This window comes from Hyperolius riggenbachi, chromosome 3 (assembly GCF_040937935.1).
Source record: "Hyperolius riggenbachi isolate aHypRig1 chromosome 3, aHypRig1.pri, whole genome shotgun sequence".
Lineage (NCBI taxonomy): Eukaryota > Metazoa > Chordata > Amphibia > Anura > Hyperoliidae > Hyperolius > Hyperolius riggenbachi.
The window spans coordinates 467,861,155-467,875,448 of NC_090648.1; the positions used below are offsets into that span (position 1 = coordinate 467,861,155).

At 45.4% G+C, this 14,294-nt stretch overlaps 1 protein-coding gene across 8 annotated transcripts in view; it reads right to left on the reverse strand.

The window, feature by feature from the left end:
* The window catches only part of CNOT4 (CCR4-NOT transcription complex subunit 4), a 184,407-nt gene that overhangs the window by 88,244 nt on the left and 81,869 nt on the right, over positions 1-14,294 (reverse strand). For all 8 annotated transcript variants that reach the window (XM_068277966.1, XM_068277962.1, XM_068277970.1 and 5 more), the window contains exons 4-5: positions 10,494-10,580; positions 8,952-9,053 (exon numbers count right to left, since the gene is read on the reverse strand). In XM_068277966.1, coding sequence (XP_068134067.1) covers positions 8,952-9,053; positions 10,494-10,580 — 189 coding nt within the window. The remainder of the gene's footprint in view (positions 1-8,951; positions 9,054-10,493; positions 10,581-14,294) is intronic.

Here is a 14,294-nt window from a genome sequence, read left to right on the forward strand (position 1 = left end):
AAGTCTCTCCCAAGGGGTCATATCCACTATTGGTCTTATTCCCACAAGAGAATTGCACCAGTGTGAAAGTTGATTCAGTCTCCATAGATCCATGGGGAATGGACCATATTCCTGTCGGAGAATTGTGATGGGTTTAAGTTTATTTCCCGACATAAGGTGACCTATTGTTAGTGTTTTATTCCCTTTCCAAGTGCCAAAGGACCCTCTTTCCAAACCTGGCTGGAAGTGTGGGAACCCTTCCACTGGAGTCAAGGGTGAGATACCTGGTGCCCATGTATTCCTGGATTCTAGTCTGTCCCATATCCTTAGGGTATGTCTGATCCATGGCGGCGTTGAGGTTGATAGGCCTCTTGTGGTGGGGTTAACCCAGATCGCCCCAGCAAGATCTCTCCCTGCCAGTGTTTTCTCTACATTTACCCACCCTTTCTGTGTCCCATTATGTTGCCAGTCTAAGATTCTGTTCAGGGCTAGGGCCTTGTAGTATAGTTTCAAGTCTGGCAGACCCAGTCCCCCTTTTTCCTTGGTTCTTATCATAAGATTATATGACAGTCTGGGTCTCTTCCCCTTCCAGACAAACCTAATGAAAAGGGACTTTGTTTTTATGAAGAAATGTTTAGGGAGAGAGACAGGGACCATAGACATTGGGAAGAGCAGCCTGGGTAAAATATTCATTTTTATTATGCTGATGCGTCCTAGCCATGTATATCCTCTATCATTCCATCTCTCTAGGTCTTTACTAATTGTGTCTAGTAACGGTATAAAGTTTCTAATATAGATTTCGTGAAGGTTAGATGGCAGGTCTATGCCCAAGTACCGCGGAGACTGTTCTCTATAGGTGAATGGGAAGGAGGTTCTTAATTTGTCTAGATCTGGTGTGTTTAGTCCAACATTGATATATTCAGATTTGGTCATGTTAATTTTGAAGTTGGATATTTCCCCGTATTCATCAAATTCCTGAATAATTTTAGGGAGTGATGTGAGTGGGTCTGAGACATATAATAAAATGTCATCAGCAAATGCCGATAATTTACAGGTTTGGGATCCGATATTTAATCCCCCTATGGCTGGATTCATACGTATGCTTCTTAACAAGGGTTCCAGGGTTAGGACGAACAGAAGAGGGGAGAGGGGGCACCCCTGCCTTGTGCCATTTGATAGCCCAAAACCTTCTGATATGACTCCATTTGCTCTTATTTTAGCTGAGGGGTTACTATATAAGCTATTAATCCAGGACTGCATGCCGGGTCCCAAGCCAATATGATCTATCACTTCTTGTATTAGGCCCCAATTCACCCTTTCAAAGGCCTTCTCTGCGTCAGTTGATAATAAAATTAGGGGTATATTTTGCAGTTGAGCCCAATGAATTATGTTTAGTGCCTTAGCAGCGTTATCTCTGGCTTCTCTCCCCATTACAAAGCCTGTTTGGTCAGGGTGAACCAGGGCCGGAATACCTTCCTTGATCCTATTGGCTAGGATTTTTGAGAAGAGTTTTATGTCTAGGTTGATTAGCGATATAGGTCTATAGCTTTGGCACAAGGCAGGGTCTTTCCCCTCCTTGGGGATTACAACAATGTGAGCTTCCATGCTCTGGGCGGGGAACTTTCCACCTTCCCTTAGACTGTTCAGGGCCTCTGCTAATGGTTCTAATAGGTGTTTGGCAAAAGCTAAGTAATATTTTTTTAGTGAAGCCATCTGGGCCAGGTGATTTGCCGTTAGGGGTATCTTTTAGGACCCCCCTTAGTTCTTGTACAGTGATTGCCTGTTCAAGCTCTGCGCACCATTTTTCTGACCAAGAGGGCATCTGGACCTTCCGTAGATCATCTTTAATTTTTTGTTTACAGATATCAGCTTTACTGGTATGTAGGTTTTTTTTGAATATTGTAGAGCTCTGTATAGTATTCTTTGAATAGACCTGCTATCTTACCTGCCTGGAATTCCATATTCCCTTTACGGTCTTTGAGCTTATGTATGTAATTTTGTTCCCTTTTTTCCTCATGCTGTTTGCTAGATGTCTTCCACATTTGTTACTGTATTCATATATAGTGTTAAACCATATTTTCTGCCTTTGCTTAGTTCTATTGTCTAGCAGTTTAAGCAGGGCCCGTCTCTCAAGGCTCTCTCCACCTCTGCGTCTGAGGATGCTTTGTGTGCTTGTTCTAGAGAATTGATTCTATCCAGGGTTCTAAGCACCATCCCCTGTTCTTCCCTTTTTTTCCTCGCCCCCTGGGAAATCAACTCCCCCGGACAACTGCCTTGTGTGCTTCCTAAATAATACATTTAGAGACTTCGTCTGATGAGTTTTCTCTGAAATAGTTTACCATTGCCTTTCCCACTTTCTGGAAGGCCTCTAAGTCGTCTAATAAATTTTCGTTTAATCTCCAGTGCATTGCCCTTGTGTCAGTAGGCCCTAATTCTAGATCGATCCACACTGCAGCGTGGTCAGATATTGTAATATTTTCAATTTTTGCTTGAGACACTTTATGAAGGTAGTACTGATCAACCCAGATAGAATCAATTCTCGTGTATACCTTATGCACCTGTGAATAATAAGAGAAATCTCTGTCTAGAGGATGAAGGTATCTCCAAGAATCAATCAGATGATTCGTTTTCATCAGTTGCGTGAATTCTTTTACCGTTTTATGTGGGAGAGTGGAGAGGCCTGTGGAGGAGTCTCTACCAGGGCTGCACAGCATATTCATGTCTCCCCGCACACCAGGACCCCTTCAGCGAATGCTCTAATTCTTTTAAAGATTGTTCTGAAAAAGGGGACCTGATGTACGTTGGGGGCATAAACATTGACAAAGGTGTACTTCTCGGTTCCCATCTGTGCCTTAACTGCAACATATCTGCCCATGTCATCTTTATCTGTCGCCAGAACCTGTAGTGGCAGACCCTTAGCTATAGCCAGAGCTACTCCCTTGGCTCTCCTGATAGGTGAGTTACTTAAGAACCATTGTGAGAATCTGTGGTGTGGAAGACGTGGTATACAGCCATCCCTGAAATATGTTTCCTGTAAAAAGAGGACATGAGGCTGGAGGAGTTGAACTTCAGTCCACAGCCTTCCTCTCTTGCACGGTGAACACAGACCGCGTATATTATATGACAGGACTCTAAGTTTGCTCAGAGCAGTCACTGCCATGAGAGAACCTGAGAGACACTGCGACACCTGTGACCTAGGAACAACATTAAACATAACATATCCAAAAACAACAAGCCCATAAGTAGGCTTAGCAAATCACTATCTAGAATTTGGCTGTTTAGTGTGAAAACAGCGTATTTTCCCCTAACTAGGGGATCCCTACTGGGGGTCAATCTCCTCTGTGAAGATGACATTCCGGGTAGTCTTACAGCATCTCTCCCGGCATGGCTGCCAGTTTTTATGCCGACCCTCACTTATGAGAGATCTGCTGCTTAAGTCTTTCCCTGCATATTAAAGAAAACGTTCCTCGGGTTTTAAGCATTGATCATTCCACAAAACTGTTTATGTTGCAGATATACGGTCAGGCTGCCGCCTAATCATGCCAATACAAAGGCCTAAAAGTTTCCAGGGGGTCCCCGGACACCCTGCCCCGAAGGACAGGCGAAGCATAGAAAAGAAAACTTAAGGAAAAAAGGACAATGTCAAACAAGGCCTGTACTTATCGTTTACGCTGGTGATCCCTCCTGAGAGGAGGACGGTGGCCCTCTCTTTCTTCTGGGCTCTTTAGTTTGCCATCTTTCTCTTTGTGGGCGTGGGACCATGTCTTGTGGGGACCTCCAATCAATGAAATCCGTGGGGGGGAGATTTAACTCATCGATGAACTGTTGCAAGTCATCTTTAGTGCGGAGGGTCGCTGTTATTCCGTTGACTGTAGCTATTAGTGCGAACGGGTATCCCCATTTGTATAGCCCCCCTTTCTTCTTGATGGCCTCTAGTAGGGGTTTCACTAATCTGCGTTGTAACAGCGTGCGCCATGAAAGGTCTGGGAATAGTGTGACACGGGCCCCATCGAACTCCAGAAAGTCCTTGTCCCTCATAGTGCGTAGTAAAAGTTCCACATCTGTGAATCTTAATAAGCGACATATGACATCTCTTGGGCGATTGGTATCAGGCTTTTTGGCGGTGAGGGCTCTGTGTACCCTTCTCTATGTCTATGGAAGACTGCGCCGGCCTCTCCAGTATCATATTAAAGATGTCTGTAACTGTTGCTTTCAGGTCCTCGGTTCTGGTGGCTTCCGGGAGACCCTTAATTCTTACGTTCTGTCTACGGGAGCGGTTCTCCTGGTCATCTAGCTGGGAGATAAGCGACTCAATCTGTTTATCTTGCTTGGTAATCTTGTCCTGCATGGCCGCCATTTTAGTATCTACGCCGTCATGTCTTTCCTCCAGGTTGATCACCCGGTGACCGATAGCAGTGATGTCCTTATGGATTTCATCTATCTCCCTTCGGAAGGATTGCTCAATGCGGCTGGCGAAGGACTCTAGGTCAACTTTCGTGGGTAAGTTGTTTATCTGTGCTCTCAAGTCTGCTACGGCCTTCATGGTCTGGCGCTAGCTAGGCCCCGTTATCTCACGCTCTCCCTCTATGTGGAAAGTTGGCGATGGGTTTCCCTCTTCGGGCAGACTTACCGGGGAGGACGATTGCGAGGATGCCTCTGATACTTTGGAGGATTTCGGCGGTGTATTTTCGTCCGCCCTCGCTTCACTGCTCCCCGTAGTTGTCGGCGCCATCTTGGATAGCATATCAGGGCCCGCGTTCAGGTCTCGGAGGTATTTCTGGATGTTCTGGCCGCGTGCGCTGTCCCTTTGTTGCCTCTTTTTGCTGCTTCTAGTGACCCGGGGTCCCCCAGGCATAATGTGCGGTTAGGAAACTACAGTTGTAGCTCTAGATGCATGGGAATCTGCTTTAGCCGCCGGGAGCTCTGCAGTGTGCGTCTTACTCCGCCATTAGTTGGCCACGCCCCCCAATGAAAAGTGTTTGATGGCAAAGTGCGGCTATCCACAATGTAAAGTACACAGGCATAATATGGTGTGCACTTTTTCTATGTGAATTGCAGCATGTAGGAAAAGGCCATGCACTACCGGCTCCATGCTACTGCACAGGCCATACTTTGCGCCTGCGCCGCACAGCGGCACTCGTACACAGAGGGGGAGGGCAGCTGAAAACAAGAAGTAAGTCCCGGCCGCTAGCGGTGGGGTTGAGTAGGACATGGGAAGCCTCTAGATCAGGGGTCAGGAACCTTTTTGGCTGAGAGAGCCATAAATGCCACATATTTTAAAATGTAATTCTGTGAGAGCCATACAGTATGTTTCAAACTGGGACAGTGCAGATGCGCAGCAGAGGGCTCAAGTCCCGGGTGCCATGGTTATGCTGCTCTTGGGTTTCAGCAACATCAGCAATTTCCCCGAGAGCCAGACAGGAGAAATACAGACTAACAACTTGTACAATTAGCCAGCTGACTTGGGGGTTGATTCACTTTGCAGGACGAGATCCCCGCACTTTAGCCCAATAGGCTGCCTGTCAAGTGCGGGAATCTCATCCTACAAAGTCACTGGACCTGACAAGATCCAGGGTGGGACAATTGGAGCGGCCGTTGGTTTTGGGGTAGCGCGAGTAAGTTAGTAGTGCATGCTACAGCAGTAGAGTGCCTACTTTGAAAATGTTACTTGCGCTGCCACACTAAGCTGTGCTGCTTGCGCGCTGTAGCTTAGTGAATCAACCCCTACTGATCTGTATGTGAGCCAGATGTAGCCATCAAAAGAGCCACATCTGGCTCCCGAGCCATAGGTTCCCTACCCCTGCTCTAGACCATCCAGAAGCTTCCCTCTATTTTTTATGTAAAAGGTTTGTGTTATTTTTTTTTGTCTTACTGTCTCTTGGCTGTCCATAACTTTATCCCTGAAATCTTTTCACTGTGTCTTGCCATCCCATAGTTAATTGTTTTCTTTCAGTTGCACTACCAAGCACTCGTATGCTCCAGCAACAGCTGCATTCATGCTGAACTAATCAAAAGGATTGCTACTGTTCACAGATGGAAGCCAGTTAGTTTGGTGTGCAACGAAAATGGTTATTTGTTACACTTTGAGTTTACAAGTGTTTATTATTTCACTTTTCAGGATGGAGAGGGAGAGAGTGCCCTTTATTTCCATGATTCAGTATTGTTTTTTTTTTTTGAACTGTTGCCATTATATAAATGTAGCTGGAAAATGGTATTTTTTTTATGTTGTTGCAAAGCAACAAAGTGGGAATATTCTGAAGTAGACCATGTTTTTCTATACCCACTGTTCAAGGCAGAAATGTGACCCAGGCTCTGCTACTAAGAGTGAAGGAGCCTGCATCCTGACCTCATGGAGCCAAGGACACATGTTTCAGACAGACGTAAATCGGTTTTACTTCTATTCACTCAGCCTTTCAAGGCTGCTGCAATTCAATAATAACCCTCATCAGGGACTGCACAAAAAACAATTTCCGGTACACTTTCTTCAGGTCAACACAATGCAGGCTGCTAATAGGGAACGCTGTGTCACTCTTGAGAACAGAATCAGCACATGAGGAATCAGAGTTTTGCGCTTTGTTAACGGTGAGAGAACTAGGGCTTTTGTGTCCAGTATTGTAAAAGCTGCTACAATAAAACAACAACACCACAACAACCACTAAAGCAAGAAAGTAATTCAGCAGGTATCTAGAACAAAAAAAAAGTATTTATAGTGTACCCAACAGCAAAAATACAGTAATAGATATCTCAGTAGAGGGAATCCTTGGGATAACCCAGAGGCTTCCCATACCTCATGAAATTGCCGTTTGAAGAGACACTGAAGCGAAAAAAAATATATGATATAATGAATTGGTTGTGTACTATGAATAATTACTGGAAGATTAGCAGCAAAGAAAATATTCTCATATTTTTATTTTCAGGTATATAGTGTTTTTTCTAACATTGCATCATTCTCTAATTGTATCTGCAGATTACACAATACTCAGCATTCAAACTTATTCTTTCAGAGCAGTCTGTGAACGAATGACCTCTCCTCTGGCAGAGAAAAAGTAAACAGTTGAGATAATAAAAGTCAGATAAAAGCCCTCTCCACGACTTTTGAAAGTCGTAGAAATGAATGGTTTTTTTTGCATAGAGATAACATCTGGAGTTTCTTAACTCTTCCTGTACTGGAAACAATTAGACTAATATATCTGATCTTAATGTTTTATTTCTTAGCTGTACTACACATACAAATCATAATATCATCATTTTGTTTTCGCTTCAGTGTCTCTAAGTGCTTGGATCCTCTGAACCTTTTGACAGGGCTTGTTGAATAGGTGTGCGTGGCTGCTGTTATAAACTGTTCTATATCACCTTGCTTCGACACCACCGTCTCACAGATTGTGAGATCACTTGACTCTCCACACAGCAAGCAGGAGATAGACTTTCTCAGGCTTCTTCAATGTTTACGTTATTTATTCAAGTAACAGAAAGACAGATAGATACAGTCATCATATCCTAGCCATGCCAATCTTCATGTTGCGTTACAAGCTCTTGATTAGACTTCCTGCTGAAGTCAATCAGGCACTTCTTGCTAACCTACGTTCCACTAAACTACCTATGTACAGCATACATTATATCAGATTACAGAAAGGAAGAACATGCTTAGAGGTCCCAGTCAGCCTTGCGAGCTAGTGTGAATGTAAAGAGCAGAATGCCCTCTCCATCGCTCACTCCGGGTTTAATACCGACTAGGAAAGAGTTAAATATGACATCTTCGCCACCCCCTAGATCAGACTATTGGTGGACCCACTCGTGGTGTCATCATACACACCTACTTGATTAATAATCAATGAGGCATTTGACCTATATGCAGGGGCAAGGTGTCTGCACAGTAGAGCGGATCCAATTGGGCTTGGCTATTTCCATCCGAGCCTGAAGGAAAACTGCTACTGCGTCTGAACAAGGCTCAAACAGGATTATTATCGTCCTGAATCCCCGGCGGATCTTCTGCGGCTGTCAGGACTGAAACAGAGGACGATGGGAAAGCCTCATTAGGATCCAGAGGCTTCCTCCTGCCGAGGCAAGTACCCCATAGGGGCATTTTTTATTTCTTACAGATCCTCTTTAACCTCTTGAGGACCACATGCTTACACCCCCCCTAGCGACCAGGCTATTTTTTACAATTCAGCATTTTTTTTTGTTTTTTTACTCCCACCCTCCCTTTGAGAGCCAATCAGTGTGATCACCTCGCATAGGCATCAGCCTATGCGAGCGATCAGTTTGTGAGCTGCTTGAGGGGACAGCTCAGTGACAGAGCTAACCCCCGTACAGCGCTGCAGGAGATCGCGTCGCTGTACCTATAAATACCGTTTTTTTGTTCTGTTTTTTTAAACAGCCAGCCACGATCACGGGCAGGCAGGCTGATCACGGAGCTCTGCGTCTCAGCAGGGAACGATCGTGCATGCGCGAGAGCATTCCTTGCTAACCTCAGCTCCCAGGACTTGCAGCTGATCGGCGTTAGGCGGACTTGGGGAAGCCACCAATTGGCGTTAGGTGGTCACAGACTGGTTAAGGGACACCTGAACTGAGATGGATAGGGAGGCTGCCAGGTTTATTTCCTTTCATTTTTAAACCATACCAGTTAACTGGCTGTCCAGCTGATCTTGCATGCATCAGGGGTGTCTGAATCACCCACCTGAAACACAAATGTGGCTAATCCAGTAAAACATCTGATATGCATGCTTGTTCAGGGTCTATGACTAAAAGTATTAGAGGCAGAGGATCAGCAGGGCTGCCAGGCAACTGGCATTGTTTAAAAGGAAATAAATATGGCAGCTTCTACATCCCTCTCACTTCAGGTGCCCTTTAATCCTTGCTGGTAGCCTTGTAAGGTGGTCACAGTACATGCACAAGAACATAGGGGACTTGGAGCATCCTAGATCCGGCTAGATGCATCTTGTTCACCATGCAGTTCAGGAGCTCTTCCTTACCTTTAGCGTTCTTCCGTCTACTACCACATTGTTAACACATTGTATAGCTCTAAGTGCATCTTCTGACCGAATGTACGTTACATATGCACTGGCACTTGGACCCTGGAAGAGCAACACAGAATATCAGAAAACCCCTGGCAGCAGAGACTTTAAAATTCAACTATACTTTAAACATTTTATAAGATTCTTACATTTTTCATGGAAATGGCTAACAGCAAATCAAGCAGCAAACACAAATACGTAACATAAGGCTTTCGACCTTCAATTATACATGCCAAATGGGAGCATACCAGTTTTGATCATATAATATGTTATTTACCACACTCAGACTCAACTATACTGTCAACCAGGGGTGTAACTTTGACATTGAGAATTTGTACTTAGTGGACGGTGGCTTAAAGGGACTCCGAGCAGTGCAGAAACTATGGAAAGATGAATACCAGTTTGAAGCTCTCTTTCTCCTTCTTCCAACGACACATAAACCACCGTCCTACGCCTTTTAGTTTGATATTTTCGTGATCGAAATCGCGACGGCCGTGATTTCGATCGCAAAAATAGCGAAAACTAAAAGGCGTAAGGCGGCGGTTTATATATCGTTGGAAAGAGGAGAAAGAGCTTCAAAATGGTACGCATCTTTCCATAGTTTCTGCACTGCTCGGAGTCCCTTTAAAGGGAACCTAAACAGAGAGATATGGATGTTTCCTTTTAAACAATACCAGTTGCCTGGCAGTCCTGCTGATCTCTTTGACTGAGTAGTGGCTGAATCACACACCTGAAACAAGCATGCAGCTAATCCAGTCTGACTTCAGTCAGAGCACCTGATCTGCATGCTTGTTTAGGGGCTGTCGCTGAAAGCATTAGACCCACAGGATTAGCAGGAGAGTCAGGCAACTGATATTATTTTAAAAGGACAAATCCATATCCTTCTCAGTTTAAGTTCCCTTTAATGTGGGCAGGCGGCTAAGTGCGGTGGCTGCATAGTGTGGGCGGGGTAGTTGAAGCACCTCTGGGCCGTGGCTTAGTGTGGGTAGCAGCTTACTGCAACAGTTGTAGTGTGCGGGCACAGCTGCAGGTGCTACCGTGCATGCTTATGTATGCATGGACACACCTGTGGGTGGCGGCTTAGTGTGGGCGGTGCAGTTGTGGGTGGCAGCTTAGTTTGGGCAATTGGTTACTGTGGCAGCAGCTTTGTACAACTGACTCTTTAGAGAACCAGGGATTTCCTGGTGTTGATCTGTTCAGTAAGGATGATCAATGAGATGCAAATATTCCTGAGTTCATGCAGGATTATGTTAATTCCGTATGCAAATTCATGCATCTTGAAAATGGATTACTCAAGTCACACCCAGGTTAAACTGATTGATCCATATTCAAGCTGCAAAAAAATGTACATGCATCATTTACATAATCCTGCATGAATTTAGAAATATTTGCATCGCATTGATCATCCCTAATGTCCAACGCCGACTTCAATTCACAGAAGGATTGTGACTGAATTTCAGGAAATGGATATTGCCCAAAAAAATGTCCCCATTTACTGACCTGTGAGCCTGCATAGGATGTGCTGTTGTTGATGACCACTTTGTGTATTTTACCAAATTTACCAAAATATTCTGGTCGTTTTAAAACCTGTTAAAAAAAAAAAGGAAGCAATGATTAGGTTATACTTCCTACAGAAGCGGTGTATAGTACCAATGTACAACCAACTCTCCACACACTTACAAAAAAGATGACTTGTGTAAGGCTGGGTTCACACTTATTTCAATAAAGAGGTTTGCATACCTGTATCAGACAATCATAAGTACAAAATACACTAACGGGTGCCTAGTCCTTAAACCAGACTGTACAACCAGCCTTACTATCATAAAAATTGACTCGCACACCAGCAAGTGTAAGAAATGGACTTTTTTTTTGCAAAGATAACTGAGAAGCAAGTTTTTAAAATTTTGATCCGATTTAATCAATGTGATCCAATTTTTGGCTTGATTGGAAGTTTTGAAGAAATAGTTTGATTTAACAAACACTTGTGTTTAACCACTTTCGGACCAGCGGTCTCCGGGCACCTAAGGACCAGAGACCGCTGGTCCAATCCCGCCGGATTCCCGACGACTCGCCGCACCTTACCGCCGTCATCGCCGCTCGCCGGGACCCCCAGGATACAGACTCTTCCGTCTCTATGACGGAAGAGTCATGTGAGCGGGTCAGGAGCCGCTCTCATTGGCTCCTGACCCTGTTTTCCCATGTAAGCCAATGGGAGCTGCTTACATGAAAGACAGGGCCAGGAGCCAATGAAAACGGCTCCTGCCCGGCCCACAGTGCTCTGCCGTCATAGAGGCGGCAGAGCATGCGAATTTCGGCGGGTTGAACGCAACGGGAGCGACAGGAATGGCGGGGGCGTGCGGATACGTCCGGTCAGGACCGCAGCGTCCCCTGCCCGCCGTAGATTTGTACTGCGTCGGGCCGGAATCGGTTAAGATTACAGCCACTTCATGGACAATAAATAAATAATCGAAAAAGTTGTGTTATTTTTAGAAACCCCCCCTGCGTGGCAATCCAGTTTCAATCAACTAACTTGATAATTTAGCATTTTCATAGAACTACATTCTCCACTGTGACATTTATTTCCATCTCTGTACATTTATCAATATCTCATGTGATCATTTGCTGTTTAGCATTACAATTACCACTGAACATGACATTGCTACATACCGTATATACTCGCAAGCAAGCCGAATTTTTGACCCCCAAAAAGGGGGTCAAAAGTGTGTGGGGGGGGGGGGGGGGGAGGTCGGCTTGCTTGCGAGTCACCTGTGGTCCGCGCCCCCTCTACGGCTGCCGCTATCACCTGAGCCGGCCCAGCATCTTCTATTATTCCCCTCTCCGCTCGTAAAGTAATTCACAGCAGCGCGCCCCATGGCGGCTGCTGTGATGATGAAGCAGGAAGCCGTAGAGAGAGAGCGGCTTCCTGTAGCTATGGGAACCGCTCTCTCTCTACGGCTTCCTGCCTCATCTTCACAGCAGCAGCCGTGGGGCGCGCTGCTGTGAATTAGTTTACGAGTGGAGAGGGGAATAATGGAAGATGCTGGGCCGGCTCAGGTGATAGCGGTGGGGGCACCATGCTAGCCATACTGGGCACTATACTAGCTATACTGTGGGCACTATACTAGCTATACTTGGGCACTATACTAGCTATACTGGGCACTATACTAGCTATACTGGGGCACTATACTAACCATACTGGGCACTATACTAGCTATGCTGGGCACTATACTAGGCACTATACTAGTTATATTGGGGCACTACCTACCCATACTGGGCACTATACTAGCTATACTGGGGCACTACCTACCCATACTGGGCACTATACTAGCTATACTGGGGCACTATACTAGCTATACTGGGGCACTACCTACCCATACTGGGCACTATACTAGCTATACTGGGCACTATACTAGCTATACTCGGGCACTACCTACCCATACTGGGCACTATACTAGCTATACTGGGCACTATACTAGCTATACTGGGACACACTGGGGGGGGGGGGGGGGGGGAATCACGCGGCCAGCATTTCCTACCCCCGGCTTATATGAGGATCAATAATTTTTTCCTGGTTTTTTTTCTCAGGTAAAAGTTGGGGGGTCGGCTTATATGTGGGTCGGCTTGCTTGCGAGTATATAGGGTACATCTGCATTTACCACACTTTATTGTGCTGCAAATACTGAAAGATTTCTGTTTCTAACATAAACCAAGTACAATACAGTTACCGTACACATAATTCTACAAAAAACAACATAAAAAATTCAATATACGGTATATTTTCACATTGTATACCATAACATACTCTTTCCATCTTTTCGTTATATACATATACGCGCACACACTTTCAGAATGCCATCCTTGTTGTTGTTTATACAAAACAACAAAGTGGTATGTACTAAAGAGTTATATATAATTTATTCTGATTAAATGCAATTTGACAATCCATCACACCATACAATTCTTGGTAAAGTTGGTCTGAATGTTTGAACACTTTCAATCTCGAAAAAGCCAAGGAAAATTCAATTAGATTTCTTGACCAAAAAACAAACAAAAAAATTAGTTCAATTTTTCCGGTACAACCGGTCGTTTTAATTGGAGGTAAAATCCAACAGGAAAAAAGTGTACTGTGTGTGGCCACCTTAACTACTTAAGGACCGCTTCACACCAATGGGCGTGACCGCGGCGGCAGCCCCAGGACCGCCTAACGTCAATTGGCGTCAAGTCCTGGGGCTGCAGTTTCCCAGGGAACGGCCGCGCGCATGCGCGATCGTTCTCTGCCACGTCACGGAACGGAGTTCCGTGAATAGCCTGCTAGCCGCCGATCGTGTAAACGTAAGGGGAAAGAAATCCCCTTTGTTTACAAGCGTACAGCACTGCCGGGGCCTGCAGCGCTGTATAGATCGGTGATCCCCGGCCTCTTGGCCGGGGAGCACCCTCCTCTGCTAGGCTGATGCCTATGAGAGGCGGAACAGGACTGATCGCTGTCCTGTTCCAAATTAAATGACGGAGGGGAGGGAGGAAGGAGGGGGAGAGGGATGGGGAGAGAGAGCCTCACTGAGGCATCTGAAAAAAAATAAACAAAGCCTGCAGCGATCGGACCCCTCCGTCGGCATGTCCCCTTAGGGACAAAAAAAAAAAAAAAAAGGAGGAGAGTCCGATCGCTGGGCACCTAAGCTGGGCTGTGCAGGAGGCTGAAAAGCCTGCACAGCCCAGCACTGCAAGAATGAGCCTGGTCTTTAGGGCAGGGGGGGGGGGGGGGGGGAGAAATAGCACTGTGGGCATCAAGTGGTTAAAGGACAACTGACGCGAGAGTGATATGGAGGCTGCCATATTTATTTCCTTTTAGGCAATACCAGTTGCATGGCTATCATGCTGTTCCTCTGCCTCTAATACTTATAGCCATAGCCCCTGAACAAGCATGCAGCAGATCAGGTGTTTCTGACTGCAAAGTCAGATCTGACAAGATTATCTGCATGCTTGTATCTGGTGTTATTAAAAAACTACAGCAGGCAGATGGATCACCAGGGCTACCAGGCAACTGGTATTGTTTAAAAGGAAATAAATAGGGCAGCCTCCATATTCTTCTCATTCTTCTCACTTCAGTTGTCCTTTAAAGGATACCCGAACTGACATGCGACATGATGAGATAGACATGTGTATGTACAGTGCCTAGCACACAAATAACTATGCCCTTTCTCTGCCTGAAAGAGTTCAATATCAGGTATGTAAGTTGCTGACTCTGTCCTGACTCAGACAGGAAGTGACTACAGTGTGACCCTCACTGATGAGAAATTCCAACTA